Here is a 20,084-nt window from a genome sequence, read left to right as displayed (position 1 = left end):
TAACTGTTGTGCAAACAGTCTAAAATTCTCAATTCCTGAAGTTTATATATTTAGGTATATTAATTGAATTACCTTTTATTACCTTTTTCTTTTTTTTAATTCTCACCTGAGAATATGTTTTTTTTTGTTTTGTTTTTGTTTTATATTTCTTTATTGATTTCAGAGAGAAAGAGAGAAGGAGAGAGAGATAGAAACATCAATGATGAGAGAGAATCATTAATCGGCTGCCTCCTGCACACCCCCCACTGGGGATCGACCCCCGCAACCCAGGCATGTGCCCTTGGCTGGAATCGAACCTGGGACCCTTCAGTTGAAACACAGGCATGTGCCCTTGGCCGGAATCGAACCTGGGACCCTTCAGTCCATAGGCTGATGCTCTATCCACTGAGCCAAGCCGGCTAGGGCGAGAATATGTTTTTTTTAAATATATTTTTCAAGAGAGAGGAAGGGAGAGAGAGAAACATCGATGTGAAAGAGAAACCTTGATCTGTTGCCTCCTGTATCTGTCCAAACCAAGGATCGAACCTGCAACCTGGGTATGTACCCTAACTGAGAATCAAACCCGCAACCTTTTGGTGTACAGGACAACTCTCCAGCCAACTGAGCCACCCAACCAGGACAAATTACCCTTTTTAAAAAAATCATAATAAATATGCTTCTATTTGTAAAATAAAAATTTTCAAGTACAGTGAGGCCTTGACTTACGAGTGTCCCGACTAATGAGTTTTTTGAGATACCAGCTGTCTCTCAGCTGATTTTTTGCATTGAGTTGATAGAGTAATTTGAGTTAACAAGCTCCTTAACGAGCTCGGTCTCGGAACGAATTAAACTCGTAAGTCAAGGCCCCACTGTATTTATTAGGAAAGATCTGCATAGAAGTTGATATGCTTTTTTCATTGAAAAAATTAGTCCCTGGAATTATAATCAATAACTAATGGTACAAAAGAAATGAAGAAGGTATTAGCTCTGTGCCTTAAAGTTTCTGTAGTTTGACCCCAAATCAAGTGAACATTTGGTTTTTATACCTTTTTAGAACTAAATACATTGCCTTATATGTAGTAGGCCTTCAATAAATAAAATATTTGTAGTGAATAACTAAATGAAACACCTTCCATTAATGGTAGAAATTACTTTCAAATTGCTGGGAAATGCAGTTCTAAAATTTCTACATATACTTTGTTTAATCCATTAAAGTATGTACTGCTAACCTACAACATAGCTTTTCTATTGCTTACGTTAGAAATTCCTTTTATAGTTAACTAGAGGCCCGCTGCATGAAATTCGTGCATGGGGGTATGTGTCCCTCAGCCCAGCCTGCACCCTCTCCAATCTGGGACCCCTCAAGGGCAGTCGGGCATCCCCCTCACAATCCAGGACTGCTGGCTCCCAACCGCTCGCCAGCCTGCCTGCCTGATTGCCCCTAACCACTTCTGCCTTCCAGCCTGATCACCCCTAACCACTCCCCTGCCAGCCTGATCGATGCCTAACTGCTCCCTCTGCCCTGGTCACCCCTAACTGCCGTCCCCTGCTGGCCTGGTCGCCCCCAACTGCCCTCCCCTGTAGGCCTTAGTCACCCCTCAACTGCCCTCGCCTGCAGGCCTGGGTCCCCCTCATTTGCCCTCCCCTGTAGGCCTTAGTCACCCCCAACTGCCCTCCCCTGCAGGCCTGGGTCCCCCTCAACTGCCTCCCCTGCTGGCCATCTTGTGTCCACATGGGGGCGGCCATCTTGTGCGTTGGAGTGATGGTCAATTTGCATATTACCTCTTTATTAGATAGGATACTTGTTTAATTACTTGTTCAGTTAGTTCATTTGTAGATGATTTCCTTGTTAAATTTGATCATTTCATTTTCATGATAGTTTACAGAACTAGCTGTCTAGAGCAGTACTGTCACAGACTTTTCTGTGATAGAAACATTCTGTCTGTGATGTCCATTAGAGACACACCTTGCCACATGTTTTCAAGGCAATTGAGAAACTGAAGGTTTAAAAAGTCTCATGTTGCTAGTAGCTACTATATTATACAGCACAGATATACCTACTTTATGTTCATTTAGTTTTCCAAGTTGTTCTAAGTTTATTTTCTAGGTAAGTTCTGATTTCACCAACAGTGTGAGGTAAGACTCTAAAACCTATGGTAAAAAAAAAATGAGCTAATTCTTAAAATTAATTTATTAGAGTTTAGAGATGTTTACTGAATTATGTAGACAAGATCACAAAACCCATTTTTATAGAATTATAAGTTCAATGAAATAATTTTCAATTATTATAATAAAAGTATTTTTGTTTGATTTTTTTGCATTTTTGTGAAACTTTAGGTTGCTATATTGAACATATCACAGACCATTTCTCCTTATTTCCAAAGGCAGTTTTATTCTAAGGAGAAAGCTATGATCTAATGCTCATGAACTAATGCTCATTTTTAGATTGGTCCATGTAAAGTTTTTGTTCATTTTTAAACAGCTGATTTAGAAGAAAGTTTTAATGAACATGAACTGGAGCCCTCATCACCTAAAAGTAAAAAGAAAAGTCGCAAAGGAAGGCCACGAAAAACTAATTTTAAAGGGCTATCGGAAGATACCAGGTCCACATCCTCCCATGGAACAGATGAAATGGAAAGTAGTTCCTATGTAAGTAGAAAAATGCTTTATTCTTACTTTTTGTTGCATTATGAATATTTCATTTAAACTGTGTTTATAGGTAAAATTCCTCATTTGAAATGTTAACTAAGCTTGAGGTTACTAATATCATATTTTCATGGATTTTTAAAAAAGTTTCTTTCTCTTTTCATTTGCAGAGAGATAGGTCTCCACACAGAAGCAGCCCTAGTGACACCAGGCCTAAATGTGGATTTTGTCATGTAGGGGAGGAAGAAAATGAAGCAAGAGGAAAGCTGCATATATTTAATGCCAAGAAGGCAGCTGCGCATTATAAGTGTATGGTAAGCATAGTTTCTTTTATGTGCTTTTAAACCCAAGTTTTTTGAAAAGCATTTAGCTAGTAATCAAGTATGGCACTTTCCCCCCAGCATTAGTATTTTATAATTATGAATAGTACTAGAGGCCTGGTGCACGACATTTGTGTCCTGGCACAGAGGGGGGTGGGGGACCCCTCAGCCCGGCCTGCACCCTCTCGCAGTTCAGGACCCCTCAGAGGATGTCCGCTTGCCAACTTAGGCCCGCTCCCCGCCATTGCCACTGTGCTTGCCAGCCAGAAGCCGGGCTCGCTGCTCCTTAGCATGAACCCGGTTTCTGGCTGAGCGGCACTTTCCCTGTGGGAGTGCGCTGACCACCAGGGGGCAGCTCCTGCATTGAGCGTCAGCCCCCTGGTGTCAGTGTGCATCATAGTGACTGGTCGTTCTGCTGTTTGGTCAATTTGCATATTAGGGTTTTGTTACATAGGCTATCCTGTAGTCCCACATCTTCATAAATCAGCTTTTTAAAAATATGTAGCCTCTATAATTTAGTAGGATTTAAATCAATTCTGATTATACTTATCATATTCTAGATAATCTATAATTAACTCAAAACTGTAAAACTTTCAGCTTTATAAACTTGTTATGAAAGATATATTCAGTCTCCACTATAACCAAGTAAATGCCTCTCTTATTATACCTCATACACTGTATTGCAGCTATTTGTGAACCTCTCTTCCCTAATAGACTCTTAAATTCTTTGTGGATAAGAACTATATCTTATTGTTGCATCCTTAGTTATAGGTCTGAAATATAAATACACATAAATGTTTATTATTTAGATAGATTGTGTTGAATTACTCATCCCATATATGATTAGGTTCTAAAATATATATTATTTATACCAGAAGTTCTTAACTTGAGATGCATATTAGATTTACCTGGGAGTTTTTTCCAAAATATGTATCTCTGGAGTAGATCCCAAACATGTCTTATTTGGGGGAAAGAAATCCTCAGGTAATACTGATCTGCATCAATGGGTGAAATTTGCCAATTGAAACTATTTCTTAAAACTTTGTCTAAATGTAATAGTTGAGATGACAGTGTGACACTATTGAAATCTACATTGTTTAATAAAGTATTTGATCTTGGCTCCATACTGGCAACATTAGTTTTATTTCATTCTTTTTATTTTGGGTTATATTTCAATCAGACATAGTAATATATTAAAAATATTTGAATCAGTAATTGATTATTAAGGAAAAGTCCTCTTTCTCAGGACATTGAAATAATGTAATACATTCTTATTATGTTTAATCTTTTTCTAAAAAGGATTCTGAATATTAAATGTTCTTTCATTTTTTTCTTCTCTAGTTATTTTCTTCTGGCACAGTACAGCTCACAACAACATCAAGAGCAGAATTTGGAGATTTTGATATTAAAACTGTTCTGCAGGAGATTAAGCGAGGAAAGAGAATGGTCTGTGGTTTTATATTTATGCTATGCAACGTTTCTCTTCTGATGTTCTGCTTTAAATATAGAACACTTCTAAATTTATCCAGCCATCAAAAAATTTAATATAAAGTAGTTAAAGCACAGTATCTATTTGACTTATTTGTAATATAATAAAGGATGATGATGTTACTGAAACTTATTCCTTTTTCTATGTAACTTCATTACTTAAGAGAATTATAATGAGATTTATTTTTCAGGGTATTTGAGAGTCTTTTAATAAAAAATGATGTGAATGTAATGCTACTTATTAAGTTTAAAATGTTAATATTGTTTAAGCTTGCCTAAAGAAAAATTCCAAAACCCCAATAGAGCATTGAGAACTTCCCCATGTTGTAATTCATTTTTTTTATAAAAGGAAGAGTTTTTTCAGAGCCTTCTGTTTAGTTAAAGTTCACATACATAGTATGTTTCTTAAAATGTTTATCAAAACCTTAAAGTTTTCTTTGAAATGGGCCTGAGTCTCATGTTTTTAAGTATACTGAATTACTAATAAATAGCTTTAAGTAATATTGGCATCTTTATTCATCATTCCTTTACAGTTTATGAATATTATAAAATATCAATGGAATGCAAAATCTTTTCATTAAGAAAGCAATTACCTCTAGAAATGACTTTAATTTTTGAAATTTTTTTAATTGTGAAAATTTTCAAACATATCAAAATTAGAAAGATTAGTAACACACGTCTATCCATCACCTTGACTCATCAGTTATCAAGAATTTGCGGCACTCGTTTCATCTATGCCTTTTAATCTTGTTGCTTGAAGTATTTCAAAGCAGAGCTGAGACTTGATATCATTTCACCTCTACATATTTCAGTATGTATCTCTTAAAAGTTGGACATTTTCTTACCTAACCACAATGTCATTATTCTTTATAAATTAACAATGAGTCCTCAGTGTCATTTAATACCCAGTTTGTATTTGTATTTCCCCAGTTGTCTCAAAACTATCTTTTTAAAATTCATTTGCGTTAATCAGAACCCAAAGGAGGCTCATACATTACATGTGGTTTTTATGCATTCCTTCAGTGATCCAGGGCACACCCTCTTCCCTGTCTTTGTTGTTTCTGGTTTGGTTTTGTTGTATGCCATTGACTTGTTGAAGAAACTTAATTGCCTTGTAGACTATCCCACATGCTTTTATTTGTCTGTTTGCTTTTTCATGATGCCATTTACCTTGTGCCTCTATTTGCTAGATTTTCTTTTAAAATGAAGTTAGATGTAAAGTCTTGATTAGATTTAGTTTCAGCATTTTGGGGGGTAAGAACTACTTTACAGGTGGTACTATATAATCCATATTTTATCACATCAGACAACTCATAATGCCTGATCTTTGCATTCAGGCAGTGAGTCTGATCCCTCTGTTTTGAAATTCCCCTTCAGTCTTTCATCTAGTGGTTTCAAACATTGATGATCTTTGTCTGAATCCATTAGGAATGACCATTTGTTTGGGGAATTACACTTTTGAAGTTTAATTCACACTTTTGAAGGTGTGAAGACTGTTGATGTTCTCTATTCCCTTTAAATCAATTTCAGTTTATTTATACTTCGATTACACTTTTAAAAATGAAACTTCTTTAAAACAATGTATAGACTAAAAAAGGGGAAATCATTTCATCATATCATACAGAGCAATGTTGTTGTGTCATATAAGCTAAAGTCCAAATAGGGATAATAATTCAGTTCTTTTGACCAACTATTTACCTCTGCACTATTGAATGTTAAGGCAAGCAATAACCTAGCATTTCCCCAAGTGTGCTCCAAAGGAAATTAGCCCATCAAGATGCTCCCCCAGCCCTCCAAAAATAAGAGTATCTGGAGTTCAGTAAACTTGGTAACTGTTTACTGTACCCTCCTTCCTGGAGAAAATATTGTGAGAAGTCCTTCCATGGAACAATCTGTTTAAAACTAACATTTCTCAAATTTCTTTGACTATGACATCCTTTTGTCATCAGTCACCTTTTAATCTCTAACATTCTTAAGGCAAAGCTGATCTAGGCCAGATCGAGGTCTTGAAAATACTTCAGCTCTTTCAGTGTCCCTCTGCCCTTTTGCCTACTTGGTAGCAATCCCTCTCTGGGGGAATTGCTTCCCTATCTTCTCATTCCATAATAGGAAAGGAACTGATCTCAGGGAAGAAAAGAAGCCGACCACTAAAATATAGAATACCATTCTTTTTGTGTTTGGCAGTATTAAGAAGTGTCTAATTTATGTCTATATGTCATATCTCTAACAGGGGATGACTTAATATTAGAAAGTCTATCAAAGTATGGTTGAAATTGCTGCATTATTTGATATATTGCTATATAAGTTCAGTGCATTACTTTTTAATAGAAAATTGGCTGTTTTCTTTGTAAGCTGGAATGTTTGGCTGAAATATGGCTAAAATAGAAAAAAATGAGATTGCATAGAGTTTGAAATACTGCTTATGATTATTCTTTCTCTTCCCTTAAACAGAAATGTACACTTTGCAGTCAGCCCGGTGCTACTATTGGATGTGAAATAAAAGCCTGTGTTAAGACTTACCATTACCACTGTGGAGTACAAGACAAAGCTAAATACATTGAAAATATGTCACGAGGAATTTACAAGTAAGAGAACAATTGTCCATTTTCCATTGTCAGTAAGTAACCGCCCTTAAATAGATGGCATTAGTTTACTTAATCACTATTTTTAGGTGGTATTTAGCAAAGTATAGAATACTGAGGACTCTGTATAAGAAATGAGTACTGCAAATAGCATTTTCCTCTAACTACGCATCCCTGAATTAGCATTCATTCAACTTGTATTTATTATGCTTACTATGTGCCAGGCATTGTACCAGGATTTGAGCATACAATAATGATCAAAACAGACATGGATTGTGCCTTCATGAAGCTTACAGTCTAGTGAGAGAGACATATTAATTCTTTGGCCACATAGCTGAGTACACAATTACAAACTACATAAGTACTATAAAGGATACATTACCAAGCCCTGTGAGAACACATAACAAGGAGGACCTAACCTAGTCCATAGTGGGAGAGTGTTTAGGAATTTCCTTAAGGACATAGTGCTTGAACTGAGATATGAAGGGTGAAAATGAATGTGGGGGTGTTGGGAAAGTGTTGTAGGCAGAAGCAAGAGTACAAATGGGGAGGTGAGTTAGGAGGCTACTGCTGAGGGTCTAGGTGACAATTGTTGGGAGCTTAGAATAGGATAGGGTTATGAAGATACAAGTCAAAAGATACTCAGAAGAATGATGAAAGAGTAAACTTTGACGGTTTGAGATTATAAGCTACCCTCTTTTTTATGGGTCTTCCATGTGCTGCATTGGGCTAGTGTTATCAATGTGCATCTATAATGATTCCATGTATTTAATTGAATGGAGAATAAGTTGGTAGGGATCCCTGAATTTTTTATTTGCCTGTGCAAATTATAAAGCACTTCCTTACTCTCACATTCTCAGTATGCAATGAACCAGTGACTCAGGGTTTACTCTTTTGTGTACAAAACAATTTACATAAACAATCACCGTGTCATTTGAGTTTCTGCATGAGGTGCTAATGCTGTATTATAAAATTTGCAAAACCTTCTTTAATAATAAAGGCACAGATGATTTTCAAGTGAGTTTTATAAAGCCTTTAAGGAACAAATAATTCCAGTGTTATTTAAAGAGGTCCACCCAGCACAAAGCGAAAGATGGAAAACCTCTTGGTTCATTTTGTGAAACTTGCATAATTGTGGCACCAAAATTGACAAAAAATAACATTTAAAACAAAACAAAAACAATAGACCATTTTATAAATATATATATACCAAAATCCTAAATAAAATATTATAAAATCAAGTGCTGTTTTCTAACAATTTAAAGACTGTTCAAAATTAGGCAGTATATTAATGTGGTCCATTATAATTAATAAAGAATAATCCTATCACCTCCTGGTGGATAGTGAAAGAATATTTGATACCATTTACTATCCATGAATTTTAAACTTAACAAGAGTGCTCTTGATAAGCTAGGAGTCTTAATAGAATGTTTATGAGAAAAAAACAGCAAATAGCTTATTTAGTGTTAAAAGGACAATGGTCCTTATTCATGGCTGAGCCTCAGAATCACCTGGGGGAGGATAGGGCCTTCTTTAGAAATGTTCTTTGCCTGGACCCCACCCTCAGAGATTTAAATTCAGTAGGCAGAGACCCAAACTATGTATTTTTGTGACTCCCCAGGTGATTCTCATGTTCATCTCTAATTGAAAACCACTATACTAACATACTTTCATTCAAATCAGGAACAAGACAAGGTGCCAACTACCAACATTGTTTTTAGTGTTCTTCTGGAGTGTTAAACCAGTGTAACAAGAATAGTAAGAAAAATGTATAATAAATATTGTGAAGGGAAAAAGCTGTTGGTGTTTTTGATACCATTGTCTACCAAGAAAATCCAAAGGAATCAACTCTGAATTTATTAAACTTAATTGCTCAGTAAGGTTAATGCATATGAGGTGAATTTTTAAAAACAATTGCAATAAAAACTAGTTAGAAATGTAAAAGAAATAGCCATGGGTTGGTTATAAGCATGTGAAAAACTGTTCAACCTTATTAGTAATTAAGGAAATGCAAATTAAGACAAGATCTTAGCAATTTTTGCCTATCAGATGGGCAAAGATTAGTAGGATTCATATTAGCTACGGTTAGCTAGGTTCTAGAGACACAGGCATTCTCAAGGGATGTTCAGGTAGAATGTAAATTGGTACAACTTTTTAGGAGAGCAGTTTATTATTGGAGACCAAACCTTGAAATAATGCATTTGCTGCTAGTCTATTTGTAGGGATTTATCTCAGGGAAGTGAGCAGATAATATAGTACAAAGATATATGTGCAAGAGTGTCATTGTATTATTGTTAATGATTGCTGCCATATCCACTAGGGCCGTGGTTGGCAAACTGCGGCTCACGAGCCACATGTGGCTCTTTGGCCCCTTGAGTGTGACTCTTCCTAAGCCTTAGGAGTACCCTAATTAGGTTAATAACAATTTACCTACCTATATAGTTTAAGTTTAAAAAATTTGGCTCTCAAAAGAAATTTCAATTGTTGTACTGTTGATATTTGGCTTTGTTGACTAATGAGTTTGCCGACCACTGTACTAGGGCATTTTAGAATCAACTATACTAAGGACTGAGCAGGTTACCATAGGTGGCATCAGTCTACTCAAGACAGGAACTGTAGCATGCCAGGAGGGTAACATCAAATATTCCACTTCCGTAGGAGTCCTTGCAGTAGTCAGAATAGCAGTATAGCTCAGGACTAATAAGACCTGATCCACATGGAGTGGTCATGGGATCCACCACCTTGGCTTAAAAGCCTCATACCCCATCATAGCCAGTGCCTCTTATAAGTTATATAGGGATAGGTAATTTTCAGGTTATATCATAAAGAGGACCAAAGATGGCTTCTTATCAGAATATTTATAATTCTCCCAATGAAGATAGAGTCTACCAATTTGAGGGTAACATAGCTTAGTGAAATAGTTGACACACCCATTTTTCAAAGTTGCCAGTGGAACAGAGCCAGAGAGTTAACCAAAGGTGAAATTCTCATGCAGAAAGGGAAAAGATTTTTGTTAATCTTTTACCCTCAATAGCAAAATAAAATAAACCAGAATGTTCATCAGGAGACATAATAAATTTTAGTTCATGCATTTAGTGGAATACTATGCCGCAATTAAGGAATGAAGTAGCTCCATGTATAGAGTTGTAAAGAGGTATTTCTGTGATAGAGTAAGGGGGGGGATAAGTTGTAGATGTGTACAATATATGTGTATATTTTCATTTACATAGAAAAATGTTCTGTTTATTTAGTAAACAGTTGTTACCTCTCATTCATTGCAGAGGGATGGAGGTGAAGAGGCAATTTTATAGTCTCTTTTATACTGTGGTATTTGGATAGTTTTATGAGTAATACATCATTATTTAAAGTAGCCATTAATATTTTAAAATAACAGACCCATTTTAAACATCTAAAATTTGATATATGGAGAATTTGTATATTTTAATTTTATTTAGGTATTTTTTATTATAAGAGTTACCTGTTTTTATTTTGGAAAAAAATAGATAAGGAAAAACACTTAATGTCAACTTTAATTCTGTCACTAGAAATAACAATTTTAAATCTTGGAATACTTTCTTCAGACATTTGTGTGATCATAAATGTGTGCATATTTATAAAAACAAGATTTTATTATACTGTTTTATAGTCTGTTTTCCACTTACTATCCCCAAGACATTTTTTCTGTGACATTAGTTTGACATCACCATTTTAATGGTTGCATGATATTCCATTGCATGGGTATATCAGATTGTTTAATCAACTCCTTTCTTAGACATTTAGGTAGTTTTTACTTTTTAACTATTAGAAAACCATGTTGCAGTGGCCAGCTCTAAACAAAAATATTTGCACTGGGATCCATGATGGCTCTTTTTATTTTATTTTTTTTTACATTTAAATGTGTTTCTAAAATCTACTTATGTGGATTCCAGATTATTTTATCATAGAGACCATTGAATTCAAATGATAGTCCGTATGTATACAGTACTTTAGGGAAAGAAGCATAGACAAATAGGAAATACAAGGAGGAATATTTCTGAATGAAGTGGCTTCATTCTGTGTGGCTTGTTTTACCAGCCTTTTCTGGATCCTGAATATATTTATATTTAAAGGGCAAAGGAAGATTATATAGTTGCCAGGGCTGACCAGCAGACCCTGAGCGACAGATAAATGATTGGATGAATGATTACTCTGACACATGTTTCTGTGAAAGAGAGGGCTAAGGGACTGCCTGGCTAAAGGAACCAGACAGCCATGTTCACCTTTACTGTAGGCTTTTACTGTAGCAACAGCTTGAACTAAAATTAACTTCTAAATGCTATCAGCAGGGTAAATATTGTTGAGAAAACACATGCATCTGCAGTGTCCTTTAAGCAAGGACGTCTGGAGTCTAAACATAAAGATTCCAGTAAAGCACCCACGGGCTCAGACTTGTTTGGAAAAGTCAAGGCAGGGTCTGCCACCTTCGGCAAGGTTCCCCTAGAGGCCTCCGACCTTTCAAAGAATCCTCCTTACAGACTTCCAACCAAGTCCCATGCTTCCCCTCATATATAATGATTGTTTTTAATCCTATTTTATTATCTTTATTATATTTTTAAACTATTTAAATATGTATTTTTTAAATTTCAGTCTCCCACCATAAAAAAGTAAGTTCTGTGACAGCAGTGATCTTGTTTGTCCAATCGACAGCTGTGGCCTTGATGTCTAGATTGGTGAAGGACATGTAATGGGCCCATGGGAAATAGTACTTGAGTGAAAAATAATCCCATAAAAAGATTAAAATTTGTTCGAATAACAAAGGGCTTATCCTTTTAGATAAAACTCTATTATAAAAATTTTGAAAGTATACAAAAATAGAATCCTACATCAACTCCCTATCTCAGGGGTACTAAGTTATTGTTATAGTTGTTTCATCTATGATTTAATATACCCAGATTAAAGCATATTATCTGGGGCAGCAGTCGCCACTGGTGGTCTGCGGACCACTGGTGGTCCATGAAGTCCAAAAGGTTAGCGACCACTGATCTGGGATATGTTAAAGCAGAATCCCAGATTTCGTTATTTTATCCCTACATACTTCAGTATGCATCTCTTTAAAATATGGGTGTTCCTTACTTAATCACTATGCCATTGTCACACTTTTTAAAATAAGTTCTTTGCATCAACTCATATTCAGATCACATTTCTCCAATTGTCTTAAAAGTATCTTTTTAGATTTGCTTTGTTCAAATCTCAATACATACATTGCATTTGATGGATGTGTCACTTAAGTCTCTCTTAATTTAGAGAAATCTCTGCTCCATGTCAACTTTTGCCCCTACTTGTTGAAGAACCTCAATAAGTTGTCCTCTAAAAGTCTTACATTCTAGATTTTTCTATTTGCTTTTTTAAAAAAATATTTTTTTATTGATTTCAGAGAGGAAGGGGGAGAGAGAGAGGGAGAGAAAGAAACATCAGTGAAGAGGGAATATCATTGATTGGCTGCCTCCTGCACACCCCACACTGGGGATCGAACCCGGGCATGTGCCCTGACCGGGAATCAACCATGTGACCTCCTAGTTCATAGGTCAACGCTCAGCCATTGAGCCATGGCCAATTGGGCTCTATTTGCTTTTTTAATGAGGCTATTGCCTCATTTCTCTACCCCTCCATATTTCCCATAAACTATAAGTTGGTTCAGAGGTTTAATTATATTCAGGTTATATTTTGGGGAAGATACTTCATAGCTGCAATATGTAGGAATCTCACTCTTGGTATTTGAACTCATGATTCCCAATGTGCAGTGTTTGAAGAGTACAAATTCTCCATAGTTCTTTGGAAAAATTTTGAGAATAAAGGAGTAATGAACAAAACTAGGTCAGAAGTCAGTTGTTATTGTTGTTCCCCCACAACCCCATGCCTATCTTTTATTCTATGTACATGTTAGAAACTTCTCATGTTAAACTCAGTTCTAGATCATTTGTGGCTGATGAATTCCTACATGATCATCTTTTATCCATTGCTGACCACAAGAGGGCATCCACTGAACATTTTTTAAGAATTATTCTGTCTTCTCATCCTGTATACAGTCATCTGCCACCTAAGGACATGAATATGTTCTGAGAAACAGGTGGCTAGGCAATTTCATCTTGTACAAAAATCATGGACTGCACTTATACAAACCTAGATGGTATAGTCTACTACAAACCTGGGTTATATGGTATGGCCTATTGCTCCTAGGCTACAAGTCTGTACAGCATGTTACTCTACAAAACAATACAAGAGAAAATGATGCAATCAAGAGACACTGTAAACGTGAGATGTATGATGAGGCAGTTGCCTGCGTAATACAACATACTATTTTACAGCAAACTTTCTTTTAATAAGTGGAAAGAGTATAGTGTAAATTAACAATAAAAAGTATAGTATAGTAAATACAAAAACCAGTAGTCCTTTATTATTATCAATTGTTAAGTACTGTACATAATTATGTGCTATATTTTTATACAGCTGGCGGCACAGTAAGTTTATTTACACCAGTATCACCACAAATGTGAAGAATACGTTGCATTATGATGTTATGGTGGCTATGATGTCACTAGGTGATAGGAATTTTTCAGCTACATTATAATCTTATGGGAGCACCTTCCTATATGTGGCCTGTCATAGACTTAAACATTGTTATGCAGCACATGATTTAATTTACCTAAAACTGAGCTCCGATCAGCCCATTCTTTGATTATAGTAGGGTTGGTTAGCTATAAAAAAATATATATTGGTACATATACATTAAAGTGGCCTAAATCCTGGTCCAAAATCACCTGCATTGCCATTTTCATAAAAAAAAACAAAGAATTTCAGTTATACTGTATCTTCTGAGTACAAATAAAAGATTGTTGGAACTACATGATGTCAAAGTATCACTTCAGAGATTATTTACTAATTTTAAAGGGGAAAACTTATCTTTACAATGGATCACTCTGGCTGTCACCACCACCTTAACCAAATGATCAAACAGCATCACTAAAATGGAACATTCTGAAATTACATGCCTCCTGAAGTATGCAGGATTGCATACAAAAAGTTGAACCTAAAGCTAACCAAGCCCTTGGGCTTTATTTCCAGTTTATAGGAAATATGGTGTGAGGGAGAACCAAATAACATTACCACGATTAGACAAATCCAGAGTGTGGTATAGCTGACAAGGTATCTAATCTAACTCTTCTCAAAAGAGTATCATAGGGGAAATTTTTTAGAGGAACCAATCTAGATTAAAAGAGACATAGCCAAATGTAGTTCCTGGAAAACTGTCAGGTGATCCATAAAGTTATTCTAATGAAGACCAGGACACTAATAATGAAAAGGCATTTGAAGAGTTTGAATAAAATTGTTACATGAGATCTTGAACAGAAAGTAATCTATATATATAAAAGCCAAGCGACCAAATGACCAATCGCTATGATGTACACTGCGGCGGCCAACCAGCCCAATGGGGGCCCCAATTGCCCCCCCCCACAACCTCCCACAGCCCTTCATCCCAGCTGGCAAACCGCCCACGGCCCCTCCCCTCTGGCAGGCCCCCTACCCCCATCAGGGATGTGTTGGCCGGCCAACTGCCCACAGCTCCTCTCCCTGGCCGGCCCCAATCAGCCTCCATCAAGGCGGGCCGGCCAGACCCCACCCATGCATGAATTCATGCTCCAGGCTTCTAGTTATATAAAATTTCCTAGAATGTGCTTTTAAATAATGAATATGAAACATTACAGAATTTGAGTGTTCATCTCTATACCTTAAAATTGATATTTTCAAGTTGGCCAAAACTTTTTTTTTATTTCTTTAGCCTTAAAACTCTTTTAAAATTTTATTTTTAATTACAGTTGACATGCAATATTATTTTATATCAAAAACTTTGGTTTTAATTTCATTGGGGAAAATGATAAATTGCTTTATATTTGGGTTTATTTGATAGCTTTTATCCTAAACCAAAGGTTTTATTTCAGATGAACTTTTAATACCTCATTAATAGAGTACTTTCCTATCTTTTAGATAGAAATGGACCTGTATGTAACTAATTGTGAAGTGTTTTTAAGGGTGAATGAGGAAACTCATATTTTAAATGGGCACCAACCTCATCCACTAATGACATAAATATATTATCATGAACAGAAGCAAAACAATTTGAGATTTTTTTATCCTTCATCATTGTAGACTATATTGTAAAAATCATAGTGGAAATGATGAAAGAGATGAAGAAGATGAGGAACGAGAGAGTAAAAGCCGGGGAAGATTAGAAATTGATCAGCAACGACTAACTCAGCAGCAACTTAATGGAAACTAGGTATGAAAGTTAATTATATCGGATCTGTTGTCAGAATACAATACACATTGATAAAAACATGTTGAAGTAATGGTGTGCGGTATGATTTTTTTAATGCTATTATGTTTAGTTGAGCATGTCACTAGAATGCTGAGGATTGTATGAGCTTGCATAGTTTTTTAAACTAGCAGATTTTGTAACAGTAAAAACAAGCTATCTACTTTATCAATAAATGTAATTGTAATGTCAAGTCAGTAAAATATCCTCCCTCCTCAATAACATTATATTTATTGTGTTCCCCTCAAGCATCATATTTTACATTTTTTTATCATCTTTTAAACAGGTTCATGGGACAGAGTTAGAAAACTGGGAATGAATAAGACATCCATAACTACTATTCTCTTTTCACTGTTTTCTAAAATCAAAAAGGGTTTGTAACTTTTTACTGCCCAACTCTTAGATCCTTCATTGAACTGCCTAAAAACGTCTTGTTTGTTTTATGAGCCTTCCTCACTAGATGGCAGAGTTTGACATGTTGATATTACATAGCTGTAGTTTGCAGTTTCTGGGAAGCAATTGAAACACTATTAACCCTGTGTATAGTGTCAACAGTTAAAGCAGATATTGCAATGAAGTAAGCTATATTTCTGTACTGAACAAAGTTCTGTTTAGAGTGTCTGAGTTTGTTTAGTGGATTCATACTCAAGGGAAAGCATAAGCAAATTTCACTTTACAGTGCAAACACACCTCTGGTCGCAACACATGGGAATTTGTGAATTTTTTTTCACACTCAAGTAATGAAGGCTAGAAATGAAGAGAACTTTCTTTTTCTCTTGGCTTTGACAGCAACTGCTAAATATTTCTTCCAAGAAGTGTGCTAAAGCATTTCATTTGGTTCCTGTAAAGTTGTTCTCACTGACCAGCATGGACTCAAGCAACTGGTGATTATAAGCTATGAGCTCCAGTGCTTATGCCAAAATCCTCTTCACAGTAAACCTCTTCTTTTTTCATGTTATACAAAGAGCTTCTAGCAAAATTATTGGATCCTTTCAAGTTTAAACTAACATTTGGCAACAGCAAATTAAACCTCTTTAAGATTTAAAAGGTTACCACTCACTAAGGACTTTAGCTACCATGTCTGAAACCCGTTCCTTTCAAGTGCCGTGTTGTGTGGAACACTTCATATATTGGCCCAAAGTATGTAAGGAGGTCTCATGTGCTCTAAGAGTAAAAAACAGTCTTTACATTAAACAGTATTTATTTTTTAATTTTGTGACCACTATGTTAGAAACTTTATTTAATATTTTTTTAATGTTTTCATTCAGTGCTTTGCTTATCTATTAAATTGGCTTTTGTGCCCTGCTTTTCCTCTAGTAGGGCTCGGCGTTGTTTTATGGATCATCAGGATTGTTTCTCAAAGCCTAAGAATCCAGCCTTTTAGAAAGGATTTTCACACTGGCATTTCTAGCTAGTGATACTTTCTTCCATTTATCTTCTGAAGCACATTTATATATTTCTTTATGGCAAAACCAAAAACTTTAGTTGTGATCTGCCTAATATTACCATAACACCTCATTATCAAGGGTAGGGATTTCTGAATGATTAACCTACCACATTAAAGCAAATTAGCAAACAAAAAAATCATGTTAACATGACTGTGCATCAAGATATTTTGTATCTTATGGGAAACCATTTTTAAGATATAACAGGTGGAAAATTACACTGTGCTTAATGACTGATTTTTTTTTTAACTGATAGTCCCTTAAAGACACATTTGTCAAGTGTGTATTCACACATTTACTTAAATCAAGGGACTCCATGATTGCTTTATTTTAACCATTTTTTATTATTTTTAGAAAGAAACTAGCTTTAGTAGTGGGTTGCTCTCCCTATATGTTTTGCTCTTCTTGCTCTAAATATGCCATTGGATTTTTTTATGTGTATGTGATGAATTTACAAAATTCACCATGACTTGAAGTGCAACGACAGATCAAGATGTTTGTTTACCAAGCTATGTGACTTTTCCCAAAGGATCTGTACTTTATTTCCTTACAGCAGCTTGAAACTCATTATTTTAAATCTTTGAATCACTGTGTCTAGATCCTTTTTACATTGTATGCCATCGATTTACCCATGAAACAATAGAGCACCTTCATTTTTGGACAACTACTGTAATGATGTTTTTAGGAAAAATGGAAGGTGCCAGGGGTAATAATGGCCAGTCAATAATCATGTAATAAACTTCAAATACTATAGCTGTTAGTTGATGGATTTGTTATGTAATCCAGTGTATGATTTTGTATGAGTTTGTTCAACCCTTTCTCTGCCACTAGCAACCAGAATAGCACTTTACCTTTTGGTTGGCTAGGTAAGTGGCTGGCTACCTATTTTTCTCACTGTGGTGTGATTGGCTAAATAGTCTTTCATTAAAAGTTGAAATGTAAATTGAAGTCACATGAAAAAATCAACTTTGATTGTAAACCTCCGATATTTTTATTTTCTATCCATATTTGTCACATGCTGAGTAAAAGTGCCTTACAATGTAAAAATTGTACAGTACTTATGTTCCCAAGTAGCATCATCATCTTCTGGGTAGTACATTGTGGTATGAATATTTAGAAAAATGGACCTCAGCAGTGTATTTACTGTTCATCTCTTAAGTCCTTAACTGTAGTTTTAATAAGCATGACATTATTTGATAAGTATATGACATTTACATCATTTCAAAAAATACTGCCATGACTGTGTTTTACGCATATTTTAGCTTGAAATTTTAAAGCAACTTTTCTTTTTTCCTTTTTTTCCTATTTTTGTTTTGTTTTTGTTATTGATATTAAACAGTGTAATCTTTGCAAGCGTATATTGAAGATTATTCTGGGGCATTTATTGCCTTACCAGAAATGTTAGTAAGAAATGTTCTTTAGAGTAGAAAGATAGACTTGAGTTTCTATACTTTAATAAGAACTCTTTGTTCCTGGGGTGAGGGGGGGGAAGTGAATTTTACTTTCATCTCAATTTATTAAAAACCCACAACTGATACATTTTATTTCAAAAGTCAGCAATTTTAGAATTTCAGATAGTACTTGCTCAGGAGTACATGCTACTCAAGATGTTAAGAGAATAACAAGCTATATAGATCTCTGTTGAATCAGAATCTATGTACTTGAACAAATGTGTGAATCTTAAATATCTCAAAGCAAAAGAAAAGTGTTCTTCCAGAATGTTGCTTTTTTTAAAAGCGTTCAAGTTAGACCAAGGCATACAGTTTTGTTCTAACAGACATTTAGGTTAATTGTAAAGATAAGGAATGCATTAGGGGTCAAAATCAAACATTCCTCTCTTGTTATGTATATTTTGTTCCTGTTATATTGGCTTTATTTTCAAAATTGTAGTTTGTAGCACTAGCTTCCTTTTATTGGTATTGCATATACTATTCATTCAATAAATGAGTTATGACTTTCATGTTCGTATGTATGTCTTTTTTGTGAAAGGGTATAATGAAGCTTATTTGTAACAGCAATAGTATTGTGTTCCTTTTAGTCTTGCTTTATTGAATTTGAGTTTAGTTCAAAGTTTCACAACATAAAAGGTTTTATCATGGAGAGACAGCAATCTTTCAAATACAATAGAACTGCATTACATCTTAGTTCTCTTATTATTATACTAGAGGCCTGTTGCACGAAGAGATTCGTGCAATAGGCCTTCCCTTCCCTTGGCTGCTGGCACCAGTTTTCCTCTGGCACCCGGTACCCAGGCCTTCGCTCTGGCTGGGCTCTGGCCAGAGCCCCCCCACAGCCGTGAGGCCTCGCGACTCCGCTGATCCTGGCATGGTGAGGCCTTCCGGCTCTGCTGATCCCGGCATGATAAGGCCTCGCAGCTCCGCTGATCCCGGGCCGTGAGGCCTCCTGGCTCCGCTGATCCTGGGGCCATGAGGCCTCGGGGCTCCACTGATCCCGGGGGCATGAGGCCTCTTGGTTCCGCTGATCCCGGGGCGTGAGGCCTCCTGGCTCCGCTGATCCCAGCGTGGTGAGGCCTCGCGGCTCCGCTGATCCCTGGGCCGTGAGGCCTTGGCTCCGCTGAGGCTTTGGGTACATTTGGCTTCGCTCCACCACTTGGAGCCTACATATTCAAATTAACCATCTTTGTTGGCCGTTAATTTGCATATCACCCTGATTAGCCAATGGGAAGTGTAGCAAAGGTATGGTCAATTACCCTTTTGTCTTTTATTAGATAGGATGATTCAGATACTAGTACCTATGGCCTAAATCACACCTTCTACAACTTAGTTAAAAGGTGATTTTGAAAATAACCCAAATTCCTAATATAGTTAATCAGATTGGTAATAAGGGTACAGAATTAATATCTTTGTCATGAAGGGATTTCACTTTATAGATTTAAATTTACTCCCTTTACCATGGACAGCTTGCTTCTAGTACCGTACTCATATATTGAGGTGATCATATTCAGGCAGAAATCAAAGTTTTAATTAGTGGAATATGCTCATTCTATACACACAATTCCCAACCTGCCTTCCTACTCAAGAGGGGGGAAAATATCAAGCAGTGGGTTCTGATTAATGATGGAACTTTTGATGGTGTGCTTTTCTGAAAATGTTACCTAATAGTGGTTTGCGCACACGTGCATGCATGCGTGTGTGTGTGTGTGTGTGTGTGTGTGTAAAATCCATAATTTAGTTTCATTTTAATTACCACTATAAAATTATGGAGAAAGGATGTATGTGGTTTTCTTTAGCTAATTTAAACTACTGACAGCTGG

At 36.0% G+C, this 20,084-nt stretch overlaps 1 protein-coding gene across 7 annotated transcripts in view; it reads left to right on the top strand.

The window, feature by feature from the left end:
• PHF6 (PHD finger protein 6) overlaps positions 1–18,768 on the top strand; it is a 60,241-nt gene extending 41,473 nt beyond the window's left edge. For 4 of the 7 annotated variants that reach the window (XM_036305000.1, XM_036304999.1, XM_036305002.1 and 1 more), the window contains 5 exons: positions 2,462–2,628; positions 2,796–2,939; positions 4,287–4,391; positions 6,885–7,018; positions 15,200–18,768. In XM_036305000.1, coding sequence (XP_036160893.1) covers positions 2,462–2,628; positions 2,796–2,939; positions 4,287–4,391; positions 6,885–7,018; positions 15,200–15,329 — 680 coding nt within the window. In that variant the 3' untranslated portion in view covers positions 15,330–18,768. Of the gene's footprint in view, positions 1–2,461; positions 2,629–2,795; positions 2,940–4,286; positions 4,392–6,884; positions 7,019–8,698; positions 9,359–15,199 lie in introns of those variants that run through there. The other 3 variants (XM_036305001.1, XM_036304998.1, XM_036305004.1) reach the window with 3 other exon arrangements.
• Positions 18,769–20,084: the final 1,316 nt, after the last annotated feature.

The sequence above is a fragment of the Myotis myotis genome, unplaced genomic scaffold (genome assembly GCF_014108235.1).
Source record: "Myotis myotis isolate mMyoMyo1 unplaced genomic scaffold, mMyoMyo1.p scaffold_m19_p_4, whole genome shotgun sequence".
Lineage (NCBI taxonomy): Eukaryota > Metazoa > Chordata > Mammalia > Chiroptera > Vespertilionidae > Myotis > Myotis myotis.
Note: the sequence above shows the minus strand (reverse complement) of the source record. Positions and strands in the feature narration are given on the sequence as shown.